Raw genomic sequence first — 22,543 nt, 5'->3', positions numbered from 1 at the left:
CAGCCAGCCATTGTTGTTTGCTTTTTGTGTTTGCTTTTTTTTATGCTTAAGTGGCCACCCTCTTTCTCTTGAAAGATTCAGGTCAACCAGCCATGGTAGTTATGTCTTTCCTCCTTTACACTGCTGAGCAACCGATTGCATTAGCTCACAAACAGAGGAGATGCTGCAGTGTTTTTTTCTATTTGTTAACCCACACAAATACTCACACACACACGGGCGGCGCTGAATATGTTAATTGAGTTCGTTGTTCCCCTCAAGTCCCTGTTGGCTGGTGAGGGGAAGGATATCAGGGAATTGTATTTGCAGCTTGCTATTTGCAAGGTTCCTATCTTAGATAGACCTAACATTTGTCTTGGTCTCTATTGTTCCAGCCGCCATGTGTGAAATCAATCGAGGACATTCATCACACATTCATTGGAAACGAGCATATTTGTTTGAGGATTTCTGTGTATTTTCCACCGCCGAATAGGGCAGGAGCGACAGATTTATCAAAATTGTGCAGGCAGCTACGCCATGTTCATGCTATTTGCTTGCGGAGAAAAAAAACATTATTCTGTGCCCTTATCTCCCTTTTGCATCTGACTTGACAAGTCGCCAAACACACAGGCACGCACACACACGCACACACACACACACACACACACACACACACACACACACACACACACACACACACACACACACACGCACACACGCACACACGCACACACACACACAAAGACACGCACCTCCACACACTCAAACAAAATCCCATACGAACATGCACATAATATCTTGTATGTGTTCAATCACAGACACACACGCAGACACATAAAATTGTACGTGTACATACACACACACACACACACGCAGTGCGTCTCAAACAGCCAGTGATGGATCGAGCCCTTCCATTTTAAGTAGGTAGCAAACACGCGGCCCTCGGGGAAGCCGGGGTGTGGAAGTCCTTTGAAGTGTCCACATTTAATTCTTCTGTATGATGAATGAGACGTGGGGGGGTGAGGGGGAGAGGGGCGGGGGGGCGGAGCAGGGGGCAGGCTTGTTGAGCCCGTGTGCGGGATGACGTGGGAAATCAAGTGACGGGCCGATAAGCCGCCTCTGTCCTGTCTCTCCGAGCGGCACTCCCCGCAGTCCCCCCCCCCGCAGATCCCTGCGGAGCCCCTGCAGACAGATAACCAATCAATCCTATCCATCAGAGCCTCAGTGGCCGTGTGCAGATTAGAGGCAGCCATTTGGGTCTGATTGGAGGGGAAATGCTGATTACGACCTCTCCTCCCCCCTTCCCTCCTCCCCCCTCCACCTCCACCACCAACCGCCCCTGTCTCTCCATCGCTCAGCCTTGATTGGGTTCTGTCTCAGTTGTTGTCAAATCGGCACGGCAATGCAGTGAGCCCAAGGGTAGGCAGGAAGCATTGTACTAGACTAGAGATAGACGAGGCATGCAACTGAACACCAACACCGCCACATTGACAGGGGTCTGCCTCGGGGTCACCGACAGTGGATCGGCCATGTGTCAACACTCTCAACTGCTCGCTTACTGTTAGCATGCCGCTATAATGCTAGCTCGTGCTAGACGTTGGCACAGGCCACATGCATGCGCCCCGTATATATTGCGAAAAGATGAACTGCGGCCGGCATGAAACCGATCACCGCTGTTTGTGTTTTGAACTCCCTCCGCTGTCGTGTTGATGCTGTCCCCACCTTGTCTCCTCCTTCTCATCTGCCTGCTCCTCCTCCTTCTCCACCTCCTCCTCCTCCTCCTCCTCCTCCTACCTGGTCCCTACGTGCCTCTCCTCATCCACTGGCCTAGTTCCGTCTCGTTTGGCAGGAGGTCCCCGACTGGATCGCTGCATGCACGCGCTCAAGCGTATCCACCAGCCGGGCATCCCAGCCCCCCCTAATCTCAGCTTTATTTAGCCGCCTCACCTTTCAGAAACTGGAGCAGGTTCCAGGCGGCTCTCTCCCTCCGTCCATCCCTCTGTCCACTTCTCTTTGTCTTCCCGTTTAATATTTCTCTCAGTCTCCTCTCGTTTATAATGGTTAACGCTCGCTCAATAAAAGCATGGCTACAGGGCAGTGTAAGAACCGTAAGAACCATAAACGGTTGTGTAAAGCTGTAGTATTTATGTTGTTTTATAGATATTCTTAATAGGATTTGTCAGGGTAAAAGCTGTAGTAGTATTATAAAATTAGTACTTATCTATAGAAAATATGTTTTTTATCATTGCTAGCTAGCGGTCCTAAGATAATATTCTGCACATTGATTACAAATAAGGCAGAAGTGTTTGACTATTCTACGATAAACACAATGCTCTTGTAGCAAAATTTGACGATGTGTGTTCGTTAAGGCTAGGCTAGGAGTATTCGGTTTGACCCCTCGGTGACCCCTGGTCTTATAATTTTCCTGTATAGTAAGGATACTAATGAGGAAAAGGTACAACGCGTAGCCTCCAGCTGAGCTGCTTTCATTAGTGCTGCTGTTTGTGTCTTCTCACAGCATTAACAGCCGATGGTAGCATTGCGATGGTTACAAGGAAGCTGCTGGTAAAGAGGCCCAGTCGTTCAATTACTCTGGCTAATGATTGTGACAGCAGTAACAAAATAAACAGCTAAGTCCTGCTCTTTTATTATCGAACATGCCATTTTTGAGGGTTCTGCTGCCATGGGACATGTATTATTATTTTTTTCATCTGTGATTTGTTGCGTATGTGCAGGTTATCTACAAGCGTGTATGTGTCCCCACAGATCTTTGATGTGTGTGTGTGTGTGTGTGTGTGTGTGTGTGTGTGTGTGTGTGTGTGTGTGTGTGTGTGTGTGTGTGTGTTGCATTTACACCGTCAATTCTATTACCAGACGTTGTGAATGCATTATTCTTACATGATCGTCAGATAAGCTTGTCTGTCTCAGTAGATTATGTGAATCACTCACCTGTCTTTGCTTTTTGTTACTTTATTTATCTTCTATTCTATATAAATGTATATTTGCATAAATGCCATAACCACTACCTCTTAACCAAGAGACCTCTTCCTGAACCCAGGGAAAGAACGGTCATGGTGCATCAAAACCGATTGGACAATATTTAATGAATATTTCATGAGCCTTTATATGTCTCCTGTGGTTTTGTGGTGCCCTGATACCTTTGCAATATTTTACTACTACTGGAATTATTGTAAAAGATGGGAATTTGACTTTGTTCTAATAAAGAATATAGAGATTTGTTGAAATCTTAAATTATGTGTGATACGTGAATGTGCCTTCACGCTTGTCTTCATGTGAACTTTGAATGTAAAGTGAAGGGAGACAGGAGGGCAGAGTAAACTACTAATAGACTACCCTATTGGTTAGTATGTTTGACTACCAGAACCAAGGGTCCGGGTTTGAGCTCCAATGTCCGATGGTTTACGGTAGACATCCTTGGGCATTTACATCTAAAAGTTGCTTGGATAAAAGTGACAAAAAGTGGCAAAATGATTAAAGTAAAAAAAGAGAAAATTGGGAATTGCTTTTCGGAGACCTCTATAAAATAAGAAAAATAAGAAAAGTGATGTTGTTTATAGTGAGGTATACACACTTTTGGTGTAACCACATCTTCCCAATGTGTGACCTATGGGCTATATCAGAGCCAGGGGGAATAGTTATTTCGTTAGAATTTGCTTCGTCGTAATTGCATCTACCTGAAACTGGAACATTGTCTTGAACTCCCTAACATCATCCGGTGATCTCAATTGCAGGTATCTTTGTGATTTCTTTCCACAACCGTCTATAACTGTCTAACTGTCAACACAAATCACTCGTTCTAGTGTTTCAAATACTTTGTTTTGATGCCCCTTAATCTGTATACTACTACTATCACTGAACTGAGCCGATCTTGGCATTTCTGTCAAGATGTATGTATGTTTTGAATGGCATTGATGAATGCTTCTTTGGCCTTATAGAACTGCTCTCACATGATGACTGCAGACCTCTCATGAGCCCCTACAGATTGGCTCTGAAATCAGCCTGCTCTGAATAACAGAGTATAAAAGGATGTCCTTGGCAAACATGGCTTTGACTATGTACAACCAACAGAACTGATCATTATGCACAATTTTACTCACAGTTAACCAGCTGTCAACTTCTTGACATTGCAGGGTTTGGATCTGTGAATATACCTTCACCAGGATCAAGTTGTTCAGTCAAGTTGCCTTAAGCCAGATCCAAAAAATGAAATGCTTTCAAAAACAAAATCGTCTGGATATTTACTGCTCCATAGATACCCATAGGCTTTGTTGACCACAGAATCTGACTATAAATGCTGTTTTATACCTGTTTGCAGGCAGGTGAATGCATTGAGGTCGACAGGGGCTTGAGATTCTTTAAAATATATATATAGAAGGATTAGGGTTAGTTTGCAGCTCCCTCTCTCTGCTTCTTCTCAATGGTGAAAGTGTGCTAGTCCTAGCGTGACAATTTAACCTTGATTGGGCTTTGTCTGCTCAAGTCTTCTCATCCTGAATTTCATTCTGCTGGTAGAAAAGGCTCTCAGTTAATGGAGCATTCCAGCCACCCCTGCCATTAAGCTTAGTGGTTCACCCCAACAGAGCGAAAAGAGTTGGGAGATAGTTCAGTGAAGGGGAATGTACTGTGCGTTCTGTGTTCATAAAGAGGGAATGTGAAGTTAAGTCACGACGGGTGCCTTATTGTGAGACAGAACCAAGGGGAACAGTATGAGAAAAAGCTGCAGTTTCACTAGTGTTTGGGTTGAATAAACATTTAACACTCTTAATACTTTTACAATAATTATATAAGGAAGTAGTGTTTATAAATATTATTAAAATTACAAAGGTAATTTGAGAAATGGGGGACTGTGGTTGTTTCAGGAATACATTATTGACCAACAGTGGCAGCGATCTCTTAACATGGCATGGTTCGTTCACTTTAGCATTATAGCATGGTGTGGCCTTCTTCGCAAACCCTATTTCACAGCAATAAACGCTGCTGTATTTGGTAACATGTTTAGTTTGGAATGAGGACCATAATTGAGGATCATAATTTTACCTTGAGTATGGGTTTACCTTCACCCGTTATTGTTGGATTTTAATAGCGTTCTTAGATCACAGATGAATAGAGACTTTACTTGAAATATAGTAATTAGGGCCATTTGAACTAGTTAAATGTTTTATCATTGCCACTGCTAAACTAGCCAGATTAATGTACCACATTATTGCAATTTGTTATTGTAGATTTCCTTTTACTGGTGCATGTGCAAACTGTTCCTTTACCGCAGGTTGGTGCCTATTCACAATGTAATTCTGTTTCAATCATCATCCTTACATGGCAGATTTCTAAGGAGAAAATGTTCTCTTTGCACTGTACTTCTTTGTACTGTGTATTGCGAGACTGTAAAAATAACAGTTGGTTTGATTAAGGATGTCGAAAGAACATTGCAAGTTTTGCATAGCATTAAAACGGTAGCCTATTAAGAGAGGTATTGCCCCCCCACAGACAAGCTCGAAAGCTGGTGTTTTGATTGGTTGTTGATGAAGTTCTAGGTAAGGGTTGAACTGGTTGACAGATGGGCATTGTGGATGTATTGAAATAGACCTCATGGATTTCTGGTTCATCACTTTTAATATCAATCCCTAATGAAGGGTCCAAAAAGGCCTTCTCATTCTAAGCATATATCTAAGCACACATATCTTTTAGGTGCCCTGTTCAGAGAGTGAGCCGCTGCCCCTATGGAAACCTGTGCACGTCCCTTGATATTTGATATCTGCCGCTGTGTGTTCGCCTACATTAGCCTCACTTCTCTCGCACAATGCCCGCTCCTCATCCTCCTCCATCCTGCCAGAGCTGGTGGAAAACAAAAATAGCTGTACGGTCGACAGCAATTACCTCAGCAAAAGTATGAAACCAGCTTCATGCTTCTCAACCTCTTTGGCTCGCTTTCTTTCTTTCATTTTGCTTTTCACTCTTTTCATTCTGCTACCTTCTTCCATCACACTGTCACTCGGCCGTTCTTGGCGTGTGGCATGTCTCTGATTGGCCCTTAAGCCCAGCTAACGGTTGTGACTCTGAGACAAGCCTGGCAAACTAGCCCTCTTGGCTCCCTGTGTTTAGGAGGAATCATGTAACACACACACACACACACACACACACACACACACACAGACACACACACACAGAGACACACACACACAGAGACACACACACACACACACACACACACACACACACACACACAACTATCCACACAGACACAGACACAAAGTGTTTTTACACACACGCATACACACAACAACAACATTAAAACAATTTCCAGGGAATACACAGGTACTCACGGCTCACTCCTCATCTTGTATCTTTTTGTGTGTTTCCTGTTGAGTTGTGGACCAGGGCACGAGTATGGGGGGTCTTTGTCTGTGTCCCGGGGCTAATTGCTAATGCCTGGCCGATCCGTGCCCCCCTCTCACCAGAGGGCCCCCTGGGGAATCCGACCAGCACCCAAAGACACACACGCACACACAAACACACACATGCACACACGCAATCAATAATGGATGCACAAGTTTACCGCTGAGTGCAGCGACTGATTATTTTGGAAGGCTTCATTGTGGGTGTGTGTGTGTGTGTGTGTGTGTGTGTGTGTGGGTGTGCGTGTGTGTGTGTTGCGTGGTCGTCCTACGCTCTTATTTTGTGGTGCTAACTGGTGTCTCGTCCTGGTCCCAGAGTGCGTGTTTATGTGATTGTGATTAAGTGCATCGCGGTGGGTTCAACAGCACAGGCCCCGGCGGTGGCGGCCACTACCAGACTAATGTTCCCCTGCTCTTATTTCATCAATACTGCGGAACAATGGGGCCAGGTGATTCTCTGGAAATAGCGCACGGTTCCCTTTTACAATGAATCACTTACATAGTTTAGATGTCGACTGAGCGCCGCGACGCTCTCAGCTGTGCTCATGATACGGGTTAAGAGCGAGGAGCAAAGGAAATATTAAACGCCTTTTGTTTCGGTGGAATTCCCCATGTGGTTTCTGGGCAGAGGGATAGGCCTAGGCCTAGAAGGCTGCATGCACGACGGCAGCATGACATCATCCCTGTGCGCTATAGTAGGACGCCGCATGGCTGCATAGCAGGCTAACGCAGTGACGTCATCATGCCGTCTCTCGCCTCTTCCTCTTTTATGCGCTGTAACCTTTTTTTCCCCCTCTTGCCCCTTCCGCGCCTCTGTCTCCCTCTCTCTCTCTCTCTCTCTCTCTGTCGGCTCATGTTTGCTTTTGTTCTTGTCTGTGGGCCGGCTGACTCACGGCGGTGATCTTGACCACACACAGGGAAAAGGTCAAGGTTGGCCGGCAAATTGCCTCAGAGCAATCAGCCGTGTCTCCCTGTGCCAACAGTAGGGGATCTCTCTTTGTGTGTGTGTGTGTGTGTGTGTGGTGGTTGTGGGGGGGGTGGGGGGGGGGGTGATCTGCTTTGAAGTCTAAGGTGGTACCGAGGGCGGGGCGAGGGCAGGGGACATGAAAGCGCCGGCGTCGATGCCGGGGTGACATTTGAACACAGATCAGGCTGACCCAGCAGGGAGCCTTGGTGTGTGTGTGTGTGTGTGTGTGTGTGTGTGATTGTGTTTGTGCTGATAGGCATTGGAGGTTGGTCTGTTAGTCTGTGTTTTTTTTTTAGGCGTTTGTTTGAGAGTGTGCTTTTGGGGGTTCGCTTTTTTGGGCAATTTTGTGTGTGTGATTTGTACTTATTCGTTGAGTGTGGGCCTTGGGTAGTGTGCGTTTTGGCAAGTGTATCTCTTTGTGTAGTGTGTGTAAGTGTCTGTTCTTTTGCCGGGTGCGTAGGTGGGTGTCAGCCTGACTCTCTCTCTCTGAATCACCCTCACACACATGTACTCACCCCCAGCGCACACACACACACACACACACACACACACACACGCACACACACAAAACTGACACACGTCTTCACCTGTTGAAAGTCATGTCTGAGGAGAACAATTGCAGCATGTATCAATTGCAGCTTGCACCACATACAGCCTCTATCTTTTGATATCAAATAGCTACATGTAATGCAGCCCCCATAATGTGTGTGTGTGTGTGTGTGTGTGTGTGTGTGTGTGTCGTTGTGTAAACAGGTGTTAATGTGCCCACAGGATGCCACATGTCCCTGTGCCCATGATCTTCCTAACAGCTGTCTGCTAATAAAATGTGTCAAAATGTGTGTGTGTCGATATGTATGGGGTTGGCCCGTGAGTGCATAAGGGCCTGCTCTAAATGTGAACGTACGGTGTTTAAGTGTGGAAAGTGTGTGTGTATGTGTGTATGCATTTATATACTCTTTCCAGACTTACTGGGGTCCTCTATACCCCAGTTTATCGGCCCTATGAATCTGCATATGCTCTTGAGGACCACTTTGAGCGAGGATTTTAACCCCCACCATTTGACTGATTGTAGTGCGCTCCAATGAAATCTCTCTCTCTGTGATCAGGTGGTGCTGGAGTCACTGGACTACCAACACTACCTGCCTCTCTTCTTCGACGGGCTGAGCGAGACCAACCACCCCTACGAGTTCTTGGCCCGCTTGGGGGTCCACGAGATGCTGGAGCACGGAGACGGAAAGATCCTCCCCGTCATCCCCCTGCTCATCATCCCCATCAGGAGTGAGTCATGCACACACACACACACACACACACACACACACACACACACACACACACACACACACACACACACACACACACACACACACACACACACACACTATGAACCCACACTTCCAGTCGGCAAGGGTAGTTTGGAGTAAAGGTCACATCCCTTGGCCAAGTGGTCTCTGCCTTCAAAATTAGTACAATTTAGACGAAGGTGAACAGTGGGGGGTGGGTCTGGGCTGGACTACAGGGAGAGAGGAGACACATTTCTACTCCCACTATTCCAGAAGGCACACACGCTGCCGTACAAGAATACAAAGAATCAGGCTTTGGTTTGAACAGTCAAACACACACACACACACGTACACACACACACACACACACGCACACACACATATTGACTTGGTCTGGTTTTTGTTGTCTCGTGGAGTTGCTGCCAAAGGATTCTTTTTCAAAGCTTCAGCGCCATTAGCTTTGCGACCATGGGGGGCATAGCGTTGGACACCACAGAAAGTTGGCTTGTAGTGTGTGTGTGTGTGTGTGTGCTCTCTTCCACCCTCCTGAGCAGGCAGGGGAGTGTAATGTCCAGCTTCTGTTGAAGACATCCATACAGTGCGACACCCACGCATGCACACACGCACGCACGCACACACACACACACACACACACACACACACACACACACACACACACACACACCAATCTGGCTACAAAACCGCCAAGGCTTGACCTCACATCACATTGCTGAGATGTCACGCTTCCGCCTAAACTCATTTGCAATACAGAGCTGAATAGATGGTGACAGATGTTGTTTTTGTTGAAGGCTACCTGATTAGTACTATCATTTTATTTTATTCAGGCTTTAATGAGTTGTGAATGATATTCTGGTGCAATGTGCTGAATTAGATTCTCTTAACCTGATTGATATTGACCTACACAATGCAAGAAATGTAGAAGTATGTATTAGTCAACAAGCCGGCAAGTTTTAAACTTATGTGTACAATTTGATCATCTTTTCCTGCTTCATAATCAGTGCAGGTGTGCGTTTGCGGTGTCCAACTCCCATGAGGCTTTGGCAGATATTTGCTCCTTGCCTTTGGGAGGCCAGACCAAAAGGTGATGGCTGTGCCTCTCAGGAAAAAGCACACCCACACACACACACACACGCACACTCGCACACCAATAGCGGCGTGCTCCCACTGTTAATGGAATTTTAAATGGCCTGCCTCCTTATTAGTGCCATGGTTTATTAAAATATGGAGAGAAAAAAATCAAGACAAGTTTTGCCGCCAGTCTGCGTCTCCTTTGCTGATTAATTGTTTTCCTGTGCGAGTAGAAAGATGGCTGCCGCTTGGCTGTTATCTCAAGAGAGAGAGAGAGAGTGACTCACGTCAGGCCCCCGGCCTAGAACCCCCCCCCCCCACTGAGAATACTCATTGAATAACATATACATAGAACTTCCCACCACCCACACACACGCACACGCACACAACTACACACCGTTTGGCATGCGATAAACAGATGAAGAGAGCAAAGAGAAGACTGCAATGAAGAGGGAAAATGTCGCTCAAGAGGTTGAGCATTGAGTATCGGATATAAGTTAAGGACAGCTGTCTTCACATATGAACTCCAGACATCCTCCACGGGGTAGATTGTGCAGGAGGAAGGATATATGACATAGAATTGACTGTCTAAAAAAGTATTCAGTGTTTTGTGTACACATGGAAGATTGCGGAGGAGGCTGCTGATTCTTCTGTAATGATGACTGATTTTGCGTTGCATCAATTCTACATCGATTTTGATATCCATAAAAATCATTCTTCTGGTTCCGTACTAGTCGCATGATAGAAGGTCATCAACACTCGGTGTGAATTCTTCTTCTTCTTCTCTGCAATTTCCACCAGCTACCGTAACAGTGTATTTACAACACAAACTAGTTGCTGAATTCTCCGGACAATGGCTTGCTCTATTTACACATGGGCTCAATCGGACATTAAACGGTGTCCTGTCCAGCTTATTCAAATAATTGCATTGTCACAGACAGCTCCTTTGGCTAGGGTCTGGATAAGTTAATGGTTGCAGTGCACGTGTGGAAAGAGGCCAGAGAACCATTTTGGGGAAAATGGGGAAGACAATTTGCAGAAATGATTGCAGTTGTACCGGTTGTTGTACACTAGGGAAGGTTAGAGATAAAGAAAAACTAATAATTAAGGTTTAGAGAGACAATAACTGCTCTATTGATTTATCACTTCATCGCTAAACACAAGATAATTTGTGTCGGAAACCAAGCACTCCCAGGAAGGCAAAACGACAGCGATAGAAATAAATGAGCACGCTTATTTGTATGCAAGTGTTGATGCTTCCCTTAAAGTGGATTTGAATAAAAACCCGTGCCTGACAGATCCGACGTGTCTCCCAGGTTTAAGGAATGAAGGTAAATGTGGTTGATTCGCCCGCTACACTGCCTGCTTTAAACAGGCAGGGCAATTCTGAGCCATGCTTCGGTTGATCCTCCACCAATCCCTCCCAAACCCGTAGATCGGCATAACATTTGTTCAGCCGACCCTCCTCCCCCTAAAAAAATACAAATCTGCAATGACACTTTCATTACGAGGGGATCCCGGGCACGGAATGTCTCACTCTGATCTGTGGATGTGTATTTACCCAGGGTAACTTTGCCAGCTAAACTCTTCCAATGTGCCGGCTCTGCCTGCCACTGGGACTTTGCACAGAAGTCACCATAGCAAGGTCGCCATTGTTTTCCTTTTTTCTCAGACTGATTGTAGAAGCAGCGTGAAGGGACGGTTACTTTATTCATATTGTGTGCTTATGCAGGTTTTGTACCAGGCCTGAATACATTTCAACTCTCTCGCTCTCCGCCTCCCTCTCTCTTATTCTCTCTCCCTCTCTCGCTCTTTTGCTCTCTCACCCTCTCTCGCTCTCCGCCTCCCTCCATCTTATTCTTTTTCTCTCTCTCTCTCTCTCTCTCTCTCTCTCTCTCTCTCTCTCTCTCTCTTTGGGTGTCAAGGGGTTAGAGACAGATGAATAATTGAACGGGCCCGTGGTCCAAATGTCACAGCAGGGGGAAGTTGTTTGCGCTTCTTGGTAATTAGAGTTCCAATGTTTGTTTATGTAGGTTTGAAAATTCCCGTCATTCCAGATTCCAACCTCATCTGAACGACGGACAGAAAGAGACAAATATGGGATAACGCTCATTGAAGTTGCTCATTATGCTGATTCTGCTTGTGGTAGTCAGTAAATACAAGCTTACATACACAAACACACTCCCATACACAGACACAGACACATACACACACATATATATATATATATATATATATATATATATATATATATATATATGAACAAATCAGTGTCAACCCAGTTTAGGTGGCTACATAGTTGAAACTTCCTTTTCAAATTTAGACTCTGAAGATTTATTATAGAGAGAGATTTGTCACATAATTATTAATACGAATAGGAGTAAAATTGTGCCTTGTTAAAGTCAATTAACATTTTTCTTCTGTTTTACGTTTTGCAAAAATACCTATATATAATACCTATATCTTTTTTGCACTGTGTATATACACATTAACTACACAATTAATTATTAGTTACACAATAAGACTCATATCAAAAATTGGCTTGTGAACTGTTGCATTTGTGGATCAGGTGAAATGCGTTCTTCAACGTAGTTTTGAATCAATCTGGGCAAAATATAAAACCTGGATCATGAATATGTATGCAATAATTGCACATTCAAGTTAACTTTTTTGACACAAGCTGAATCCTATGAGTATTAATAATTATGAGACAAATCTCTCCATATTATCACCTTTCCTATGATATGAGTGTGTGTGTGTGTGTGTGTGTGTGCGTGTGTGTGTGTGTGTGAGAGATGCGATGAATTTGCTTGTGATTGTGTGACAGGGTGTGTGTGTGTGTGTGTGAATGTGGGTTTGGGAGACACTGAGTGTGCCTGTGAGTGTGTGTTAGAGACGAGAGATGTCATTAATGGTGTCATTAATATGAATCAATGTAATTAATTATACATTAACACAGTTAATGTATGTGCTGTGGGATCCTATTGGAGACGGTAAACATTTCCACGACGGCGTTGGTTCAAGTGCTTTTATTTATACCACAGAATGGAAAGGAGAGAGCTAAGCGACTAGTTTGTTTGTCCTGAATCCAAGGGTCCGTTGGTCAGGGTCTGGTTCACTGGTTGGAAATTGACATAACGTCTTAGCCAAGGGGAATCACCAATAAAATCATCTGTTTAACCTTCCCGTATCCGTCATTATATCACTCTTGGTTCTTCACTAGGATTATCGCTCACGCTCACCCTACTGTTAGAGAGTAGCCTCCATCCTCCTTATTCTCTCTCTCTCTCTCTCGCTCTCGCTCTCACTCAAACTCTCACTCTCACTATCTCTCTCAATCTGGTCTCCTGTCTTCTTTATCCTGCACTTGGTTTTGCTTCACTGCAGGCACAGGTGGAGGTATCTTCCCTTCCATAGCATTCCCTGCTGTGGGAGTTTACCCTCTACTCAGGCCTTGCCTCCCGTGTTTCTCGCAACAGAATGTATGTGTGTGTGTGTGTGTGTGTGTGTGTGTGTGTGTGTGTGTGTGTGTGTGTGTGTGTGTGTGTGTGTGTGTGTGTGTGTGTGTGTGTGTGTTTATATAGGTGCTTGTGTTTATATATTTACATGCGTTTGTAGACACTTCCCATGATTTTTAAACCTTTGGAGCCATGTGTTGCCTCGGTTATTTTGTCAAACTCACCCACTCGGCAGCCCTATGCGTGTGTATTCTGTGTGTGTGTGTGTGTGTGTGTGTGTGTGTGTGTGTGTGTTTGTATTTTGGCATGCTTCTAAGGATTGTTTACTTGCATTGATATGCGTGGTTTTGCCACAGGCTGCTGGTGCCGAGGCACTCCGCTAACCAAGAGCTTCAACTGTCATACTCCAATGCTCTGAGGACATTTATCCTCCTCTTCCTCGCTGTCATTCTCCTACTCTGTTTCTCTACCTTTCTATTGCTCGTTCTATTACTCATTCTCTCTCTCACTCGTTTATTTGTGTTATTATTTTATTCAGTCATTCAACTGTAATCAATTGTATAATATTTGTTTGGACGGCCAAGTGGATTGGAAGCTTTCTATAAAATGAGTAAAGGTGGATAAAAAGTCAAACCTCTCTCTGGCTCTCGCTCTCTCTTTCTCTCTCACAATTTCTCTCTGTCTTTTTCTCATTTGTCTGAAATGCTCTCTCTCTCTCTCTCTCTCTCTCTGGCTCTGTCTCTGGCTCTCTCTCTCTCTCTCTCTCTCTCTCTCTCTCTCTCTCTCTCTCTCTCATGTGTCGCTAATTGTCTCTCCCCCATTAGACACAGAACAGAAATAGTCAAATTCAGTTTTGACAAGGAACTGCGTCACACACACGCACACACATACACACAAACACCCCTCCCCCTCAAAATTCAGGTTAAGGCTGGTTAACAGCTCTAACCAGCACTCTCACTCCCTCACTGATCACCATTGTCAGTTCTGCCAGCCTCTCACTTATGTGACAAAACGCACACACACACACACACACACACGCACACACACACGCACACCCGCACACACGTTAAGGGTCTACCTAGGCATACGTATGGACTCACATGCTGTCTGAATTTCAAAATTCACTCTGTATTATTTTCCATCCTTCTTTCCATCACCTTTCTCCTTCGCTCCTTCTTCTCGTTCCATGTCTCATTGTTGTTTACTTTTTTTCTACTCCCAATCTATTTTGCTCCTTTCCCGGAGCATTCTGCCGCCACTCCTCCGTCTCTCCCACCATCCTTCTTTGTTCGCTCCATCGGCGGAGGAGTGAGTCGAGTGCAGCTGTGGACGAAATTACCCCATGATTGGCTCACACTTACTCTTGCTGTCTCAGTGCATTCAACAGCCCTGATTGCAGCCTAGCCAGCCCCAAATCAAACGCTACATAAAGAAAGAAATGCTTTCAAGGAAGGAGACTGAGAGGGCTGTATACCACTATATATACCCCTTTATGTATATCTTTAGATATATATATATATATATTATAGAGAGACAGAAAAGAAAGCCCTGTGCGTTTTGCAGGTTTGTTTTGCCTCCATCTGCCTCGCTTCTCGCCTAACAGCCATGTTTTGGAGACAAAGGTTTGTAAGTGAGAATAAATTATGGAGACCAACAGACCGACAGGGCAGCTCAGGACAACTCATTCTAAAAGTGCTTATGAAAGTCCTCATTCTGTGGCATTGGTGTGAGTTGGTTGTCTGTACATATATAATATGCAAGCGTTTTTGGATCTATTTATTTTGGAAAACATTCTTTTTTTTTGCGCTGCAACCTCTTTGTATGACCTCCAGTCATCTGACCTTCCCCAAAAGTACTCTTCTTGTACTGGCCACACAATCCACCAATGGTTGGGTAATTCCCCTGCATCCCACAAAGGACAAATGTCTTCTAGAATATATAGCTGCCATTGAGACAGAAAACCTTTCTTTGATCACAGGTGCCTTCAAGAAGACCTCAACCATAGAATTATACCTTAACCTAGCAACGCAACCAAAGGCCGGCCAGCCTGCTCAGTGACAAAGCTCACCAAACACTACACATCACCAATCCTGTCCCGTTGGAGTAACAGAGGGCTTTTCCCTCCATGGTAACGGCTCTAACCATCCTGACCTCTGACCCTTCCGTCCTCTCCTAGATGGCCTGAACACGCGGATCCCCCAGGTGCTTTGCAACATGATGAAGGCCCTACAGCAACTGGTGGTGTCTGAGGAAAGGGTCGGCGAGGCCCTTGTTCCTTACTTCAGGCAGATCCTCCCCATTTTCAGGATTTTCAAGAACAAGAACAGTAAGTTCATGCTGCTGTGGTGTAGTGCATTGTGTATCCATTGTGCGTTGTGTATCCCTGGCGCTCCAGCTTGGGAACGCAATGGGTCCTCCTTTGTGATTGTGATCTTAGTAGCTTTTGTGTGCTTGAAGTAGTACTAAACAAACCACTGTTATTGAACCTGGAGCACATTTTGGGGCCATTGAATGAATAGCAATTTGGAACAGTAAGGAGTTGAGACAATGGCAGGATCAACGGCGCACCCAGCCCGTGTGATTTCAGTGCTTTTCTTCTGTGTGTGTACGTTCGTCTGTGTACTATTTCTTCCCCTTGGTTCTTCTTCTTCACACATCTTTACTCTATTTCCCCCCCTCCATTGTGGGGCCGGTCAGCGACTGCATTGTGCCGGGCTGTTGGAGAGAGAGAAGAGAGAGCCTGTCCTTGTCTGGTGAGTGTGAATGGGGCAGGGTACCTGGGTGACACCTCGATATTGCAGACCCACGTCAGGCATGGCAGACGTCTTTGTGCCTCAGAGTCAAAGCGCTTAGCAGTTGATCGGGCGTGACGTGGATTGCGGCTCCCCTACCTCCCCCTCCCCTCCCAGGAACAACAACAGCCCCGCCAACACACGTCATCGTTATCGCAATGAATCACTTAAGCACATGCACACTTAAATGGACGAGAACACGAGCGATTTATCCGCCCGATCAATAACCAATTTGGATCTATTGTTGGGTTTTAATCACCTTTGCATTAGCTGTTTGGCGTTTCCTTTTTCTTCTTTTCAGTGGTCTTAGAAATAAATAAGTATTGGAGCAGAATGGAGGGGGCTGGGGGGTAGGTTGGAGACAGATATCAGGATAAGACAAAGAAAAAAGAGAGGAACAGACTGCCTTATTAATGCCTGGCCTCATGCAAATCTCCTGTAAATTAGCTGTCAAATCAATCCCTTAAATCCCGTTTGAAACAAGCGGGCATTTTCCTTCGTTTCTTTCTCGCCGCGGTGCGTGATCATTGGCTTTGCCAGATAACCCCTAGCAGAATCACTCGAGACGCTTTCTGCCCTCCTGCCAGTTTTACACAACAGCCAGCACCGGCTGCCTGCCACTGTTGCCCGGCATCGATTAACCCCCGACGCCACTCTCTAACCTTGCCAGGCCTCTCCCCGGCACCGACCTCTCCTGTAGCGGCCCATCTGGAGGAGGGCTACTGCTGCGGCTGCCAAATGCTAACCTGTAACCTAGGAACCGTGATTAGAATCCGACAACCCTTTAATTATCTAGAACAACACCCCCACCCTGTCTGGGATATTCTGCTCTGTGTATTTGTGTGCAGACTTTAGTATATTTATCATTGAGGGGATAAAGGCCTGGGCTGAAACATTGCTGATCCCAATTTAGCTTAAACGTGAATGCTATTTTACTTCCTCTTTTTGGACAGACCTTCTGACCCATTAAGTTTCCAAAGTCGTGGGAACAATTAGCGTTGTGGAAATGCAACAGAACATCTGTGTCTTCATTGTATTTTCTCCCTTTCTCTCTAGTTTACAGAAACTGCACTCTCGTTATTGAGCGATTTTGTATTGTGATTTTGAGCAATCGATGAGGAGGAGGAGGATGATAGTGATGAGGGTGATTATGAAAATGATGATGATGATGAGGAAGTGGAGGATGTTGAAATGCAACTTTTAAATGTTCTTTGGAACGGAACCCAACCTGGCAACCTTATTTTAAATTAGTTTGCACTTCCCTGTCGCTTCTGCACCGAATAAGTTGTCAATTTATGTATTGCACCACCCACTCCTTGGCAACCAATAAAGATAGCACCTCAAATAGACATCTCTTTTTTATTTCTGTTTTAATGACAAACGCCCCCCCCCTCCCCTTCACTCTTCCCTCCTGCGTTCTTCTTCTCTCCTCCTTTGATGTACTGCGCTTTCAATCACCATCAATGTGTTCCCTGAAGTCTGTCCATTATCTCAAATATTCTTTAAACACCTCCAGCGCGCTCCCTACCACACACACACACACACACACACACACACACACACACACACACACACACACACACACGTCCTCCGTGGCTTGTCTTTGTCACACAGGCTCTGTCGTTGTGCTGAAGGCGATACAAGAGGAAATGGGGATGGTGGGGGGGAAGAGCTTTAGTTGTGTGGGGTGGGGTGGGCTCAAGCCTCAGGCAGGCACCTCTTGGCTCCCCCACATCCCACACCAGGCAGGGTGCTCAGTGTCCTTCCTGTGTCCGCCGCAACAATAGTGCCACTGTCCGCCGTGTGTGTGTGTGTGTGTGTGTGTGTGTGTGTGTGTGTGTGTGTGTGTTAAGTCTGTTTGTGTGTGTGTGTGTGGCTGTGCTTCAATGGACGTTTTGTCTCCCAATATGCAGCTGTTGGCCTCAGCGTGGCTCTCTCTTTCTTTCTCTCTCTCTCTTTCTCTCGCTCTATCGCCTGCTCTATTGCTTGGTCTTGCTCGCTCTCTCTCGCGCGATCTCTCTCTCGGTCTCTCTCGCTCTCTTGCTCGCTCTCTCTCGCTCTCTCTCTTGCTTCTGCTCTTGCTCTCTCTCTCTCTCTCTCTCTCTCTCTCTCTCTCTCTCTCTCTCTCTCTCTCTCTCTCTCTCTCTCTCTCTCTCTGTATCTCTCTCTCTATCTCTCGCTCTATCTCTTGCTCTCTCTCTCTCTCTCTCTCTCACTCTTGCTCTCTCTCTCTCTCTCACTCCCTCACTGATCACATTGTCAGTTCTGCCAGCCTCTCACTTATGTGACAAAACACACACACACACACACACACACACACACACACACACACACACACACACACACACACACACACACACACACACACACACACACACACACGCACGCGCACACGCTAAGGGTCTACCTAGGCATACGTATGGACTCACATGCTGTCAGAGCCGGTTATGTAGCCTGTCCTGGTCCCTGTCGTCCTGGCTCTCATGGCTGAGCGGACCAGGCTCTGGTGAGCCACCAACAGCATCTTAACATGGGAACACGTCCAGAGGGCCTCTGTTCACACCCTCCTGCTGCTGCCGTGGGAGCCCGTCCACAGCCCGTCTACACCCAGACTAATGCCTGAGATAAGGCCTCACATAGCCGTGTTGTGGGGGGGGGGGGCACGGGTCAGAACCCTGTCAGACAAAACCCCCCCCACACCACGGCTATGTGAGGCCTTATCTCAGGCATCAGTCTGGGGTCAGTGCCTGTTACTCTGGACGGGAGCACCCCCTTCTCTCAAGGATGCTTTCCCTCATCCCTCCTCCTTCCTCTGCCATCCATCCATCCATCCACCAGACCTGCGGGGGGGCCACACCACGACGCACTTCTCAGCTGCGTCCAGAGGGAATGTGGAGAGCTGCCGCCGCTCCCGCTCACCGGGTTGCACTGACGGTCTATTTTGAAGTGAGACGATGGGATCGAGCCACGGCTCGTAATCATTCTGCTCGGTACGGCCGTTTGGAGCCGACTGATCAAAACGCTCAAAACGTCTTTCAGAAGTTTGGTTTGTTGTGTGTGTGTGTGTGTGAGTGTGTGTGCGTGTGTGTGTGTACACGTCTGCGCTTTTGTTTTTGTGTGTGCGAGTGTGCGCATGTGTATGTGTGTGAGTGTGTGTGTGTGCCTGTCACATGGATGACAATGTGGATGATGTCGCGGGAGAAGCCGTCCGATGTGATTTGCAGGGCTCTCTTGTTGCTCGCCCATGATGAATCTTATCTCTACTGCTGCCTGCGAGGGGGGCGGGCGGCGGTCCCACAGCCACACATTCCTCCGGCAGCAGCGGGGAAGAAGGGAGGAGGGGGGAGGGAATGCGTCACTTCTTATCATCACATTGACGACGAGACGAGTGAATGAAGTCCTGTCAGAAATTGTGCGCAAGACAAATTTGGCACGTGTCATAACGGAGAAAGTAAATAAATAGATAGTTACGTTGTGTTTCTGCTTTGCTAGGAGATTGAAGAGTAAATATCTTTAATTAAGGGACTTTAATTAAGAACAGCAAGGCCTGGTGGCCGTGCCCTTTTGGCACCTTTTGGTCTTGGGGGGGGGGGGGAGCCTGCAGATTAAGGCTTCACGGGAACCCCCACACAGCTGTTAAAGCGCTACCCCGCAACAGATCTGTTTGTCAGTGGCCTTATTCAGACAGAACGACAAGGACCCCCCCCTACAAATACACACAGTCACGCACACACTCACACTCACAAAATGGATGAAGCATAAGACAATCGAAGAAATACTTTGTTCTTGACGTTATTTGGTATTTGCTAGTGTGTAGACTAGTGAGTAGTGCTTTGTATTATCATGATGTAATGTATTTTGGCCAGAGGTCTATCACTAGCTTTTTTTGCCCGTGTTGGGGCTGTGTTGTGGTTGTTCGGGGTTTTTCTGCTCTTATCTGTTAGGTGTAGGTCCTTAAACCCCCATTCATCACTGACACCCCCCAACACCGGCACACCAACCCTCCCACACACACACTCCCAAATACAAAGGCAAACGTATTATCACACAAACACACACACATAAACACACACACACACACACAACCACACACACAGACACACACAGAAACACACACATCTTGCCACAATATCACACACGCACACAGAGTTCCAAATACACAAGCACACATATTGTCACACACAGACAGACAGACACACAGACAGACACACACAGACACACACAGACACACACAGACACACACACACACACACACACACACACACACACACACACACACACACACACACACACACACACACACACACACACACACATCCGCCCCCAAACACCACACAGGCGTTCACAAATACAAAGGCACAGCGCTTCTCTCACACACACACACACACACACACACGCACACACACACACACACACACACACACACACACACACACACACACACGCACATGCCAACACACTCACTTGCGCACAACTGCTCAAACCTCTGTGATTTGGTGGCCTCTTTTATTTCTCCCGCTAGGAATGTGGCTGACTATGATAAGGCCTACACACATTGCTGGTCACACACACACACACACACACACACACACACACACACACACACACACACACACACACACACACACACACACACACACACACGCGCACACACACACACACACACACACACACACACACACACACACACAGTAAGGCCTGCTGATGACGGCCCTTTGTCTTGTGTGGCGGTACGGCTGCTGGTGTTTTTCTGCCGGTGACAGATGGCGGCGCCGTCTTCTTTCTGGGCCGACTCTATCCATGGATCTCATGACACACTTGTGTGTGTGTGTGTGAGAGAGTGTGTGTGTGTGTGTGTGTTTGTGCGTGTGCGTGTGTCTTGCCGCAAGAACAGAGCACATTCATGGAAACACCATCTTCTTACCCACACACGCACGCACACGAACACGCACGCATGCACGCACGCACGCACGCACGCACGCACGCACGCACACACACACACACACACACACACAGTGTTGGGAAGGATACTTTTAAAATGTATCCATTTACAGAATACAGAATACATGCCCAAAAATGTAATATATAAAGTATTCCATTTCATCACTCAATCTACGTGTAGGAATGCGGCATCAAATCCTGCTTACTAAACAGGCCTATTCTGGTGTGTTCTTCTGTTCAAACCGGCTGAATGTGTTAGGCTCAAGTCTCCCTGAAAGTGCACTATTTTATATAATTTGCTGTAGTGGAACCTATAAGGGTATGTTCATGCGAAAGATATTTGCTATTACATCTAAAAAAAAAGAATTCACTGAGCTAAGTGCATAGGTGTTGCCTATAAAATCGCCTTAAAATATGAGAGAGAGAGAGAGAGAGAGAGAGAGAGAGTGAGAGAGAGAGAGGACAAAAAGGTCTGGGGCGGGGTAAAGATAAAAAAGTTGGGGAAAGCGTCTGTGAAAGTAGGCTAAATAATCATGGATATCCAGCGGGCTGCACTCGTGATATTGATTTGTTTCATACCGTAGTGGACCGATCGAACTCCTTCTCCCTCATCCTGGTGCTGAATGTGTTAAATGCATCGTCATTTTTATGTGTGTTTTCCAGCATACGTTTTATGTGGGTGTCTGTCCAAATTCCCCGACTGTCCGACAATTTGCTGCTAGTCTTGGAATTACTGCTAATCAATCAATAATTCCCATAATGCGCGCAGCTGAGCGGTTGCCTGTTACGTCCAAAGAGGCGTATGCTTTGTAGAACTGGATCGGACCGAGGTGTGTTCGCTTTCACATCTCAAGCGAACCGTACCAGGGTTCGTTTGGAAGCGAACCGAGACCAGCTGTTCAGGGAGGTCTCGGTCGGCTGATTTGGTTCGCATCGAAGTGAGGTGGTTGCATTCACACCAACGCAAACATACCGAACCAAGGGACCAAACTGGTTGAGTGCGCACTAAATGCTGTTGGTGTGAAAGCACGAATCAACTGCTGAAACAGAAGCATCGTCATGTAGTCCATTGATTTCAACAATGTAACTGTATTCTAAATACCAACAATTTAAATTGTAACTGTAACGGAATACAGTTAGCTATAATTTGTATTCTGAATACGTAACGCCGGTGTGGGATTTGGCAACCGGTATCGGCTGCCAAATCGACTCGGGGTCCTAGATGCGCAATAATGACGCACTTCCTGTAAACGCTGTCTTTTAAATCATTCATTCATTCCCATGTTATTCCCAAGTATTAACGATCTCCTTTTGTTTTCTAATCTATGAATAATAATCAAATGTACAAATTATTGTTGTCTATACTTGGGTAATATATGAAAGAAGAATCGGTTAACTCCATTCACTGAACGGGGCAATCCACTTTATTTCCAGCGCTCCCAACACAGAGTCAAAACAGCGACCCACACGCAGACACTTCCGTTCTCCTCCATCCAAATAACAGTCCCTAACAGGAACTGGGTTACATACGCATTCATCAGTGCTTTTAGACGTGTTTCCAATGGCTTTGTTTGCGCGAAAGAACGGGTTGCGTTCAATGAAATCAAAACCAAAACGGATTGAGCCT

The 22,543-nt window shown here is 46.2% G+C and overlaps 1 protein-coding gene across 1 annotated transcript in view; it reads left to right on the top strand.

The window, feature by feature from the left end:
• The window catches only part of pacrg (PARK2 co-regulated), a gene marked incomplete at both ends in the record, with an annotated part of 93,404 nt that overhangs the window by 20,498 nt on the left and 50,363 nt on the right, over positions 1–22,543 (top strand). The window contains 2 exons of the mRNA XM_079752248.1: positions 8,463–8,634; positions 15,360–15,509. Coding sequence (XP_079608374.1) covers positions 8,463–8,634; positions 15,360–15,509 — 322 coding nt within the window. The remainder of the gene's footprint in view (positions 1–8,462; positions 8,635–15,359; positions 15,510–22,543) is intronic.

The sequence above is a fragment of the Pollachius pollachius genome, assembly GCF_949987615.1.
Source record: "Pollachius pollachius genome assembly, chromosome: 15".
NCBI lineage: Eukaryota > Metazoa > Chordata > Actinopteri > Gadiformes > Gadidae > Pollachius > Pollachius pollachius.
This window is presented reverse-complemented; position numbering and strand designations above follow the sequence as displayed.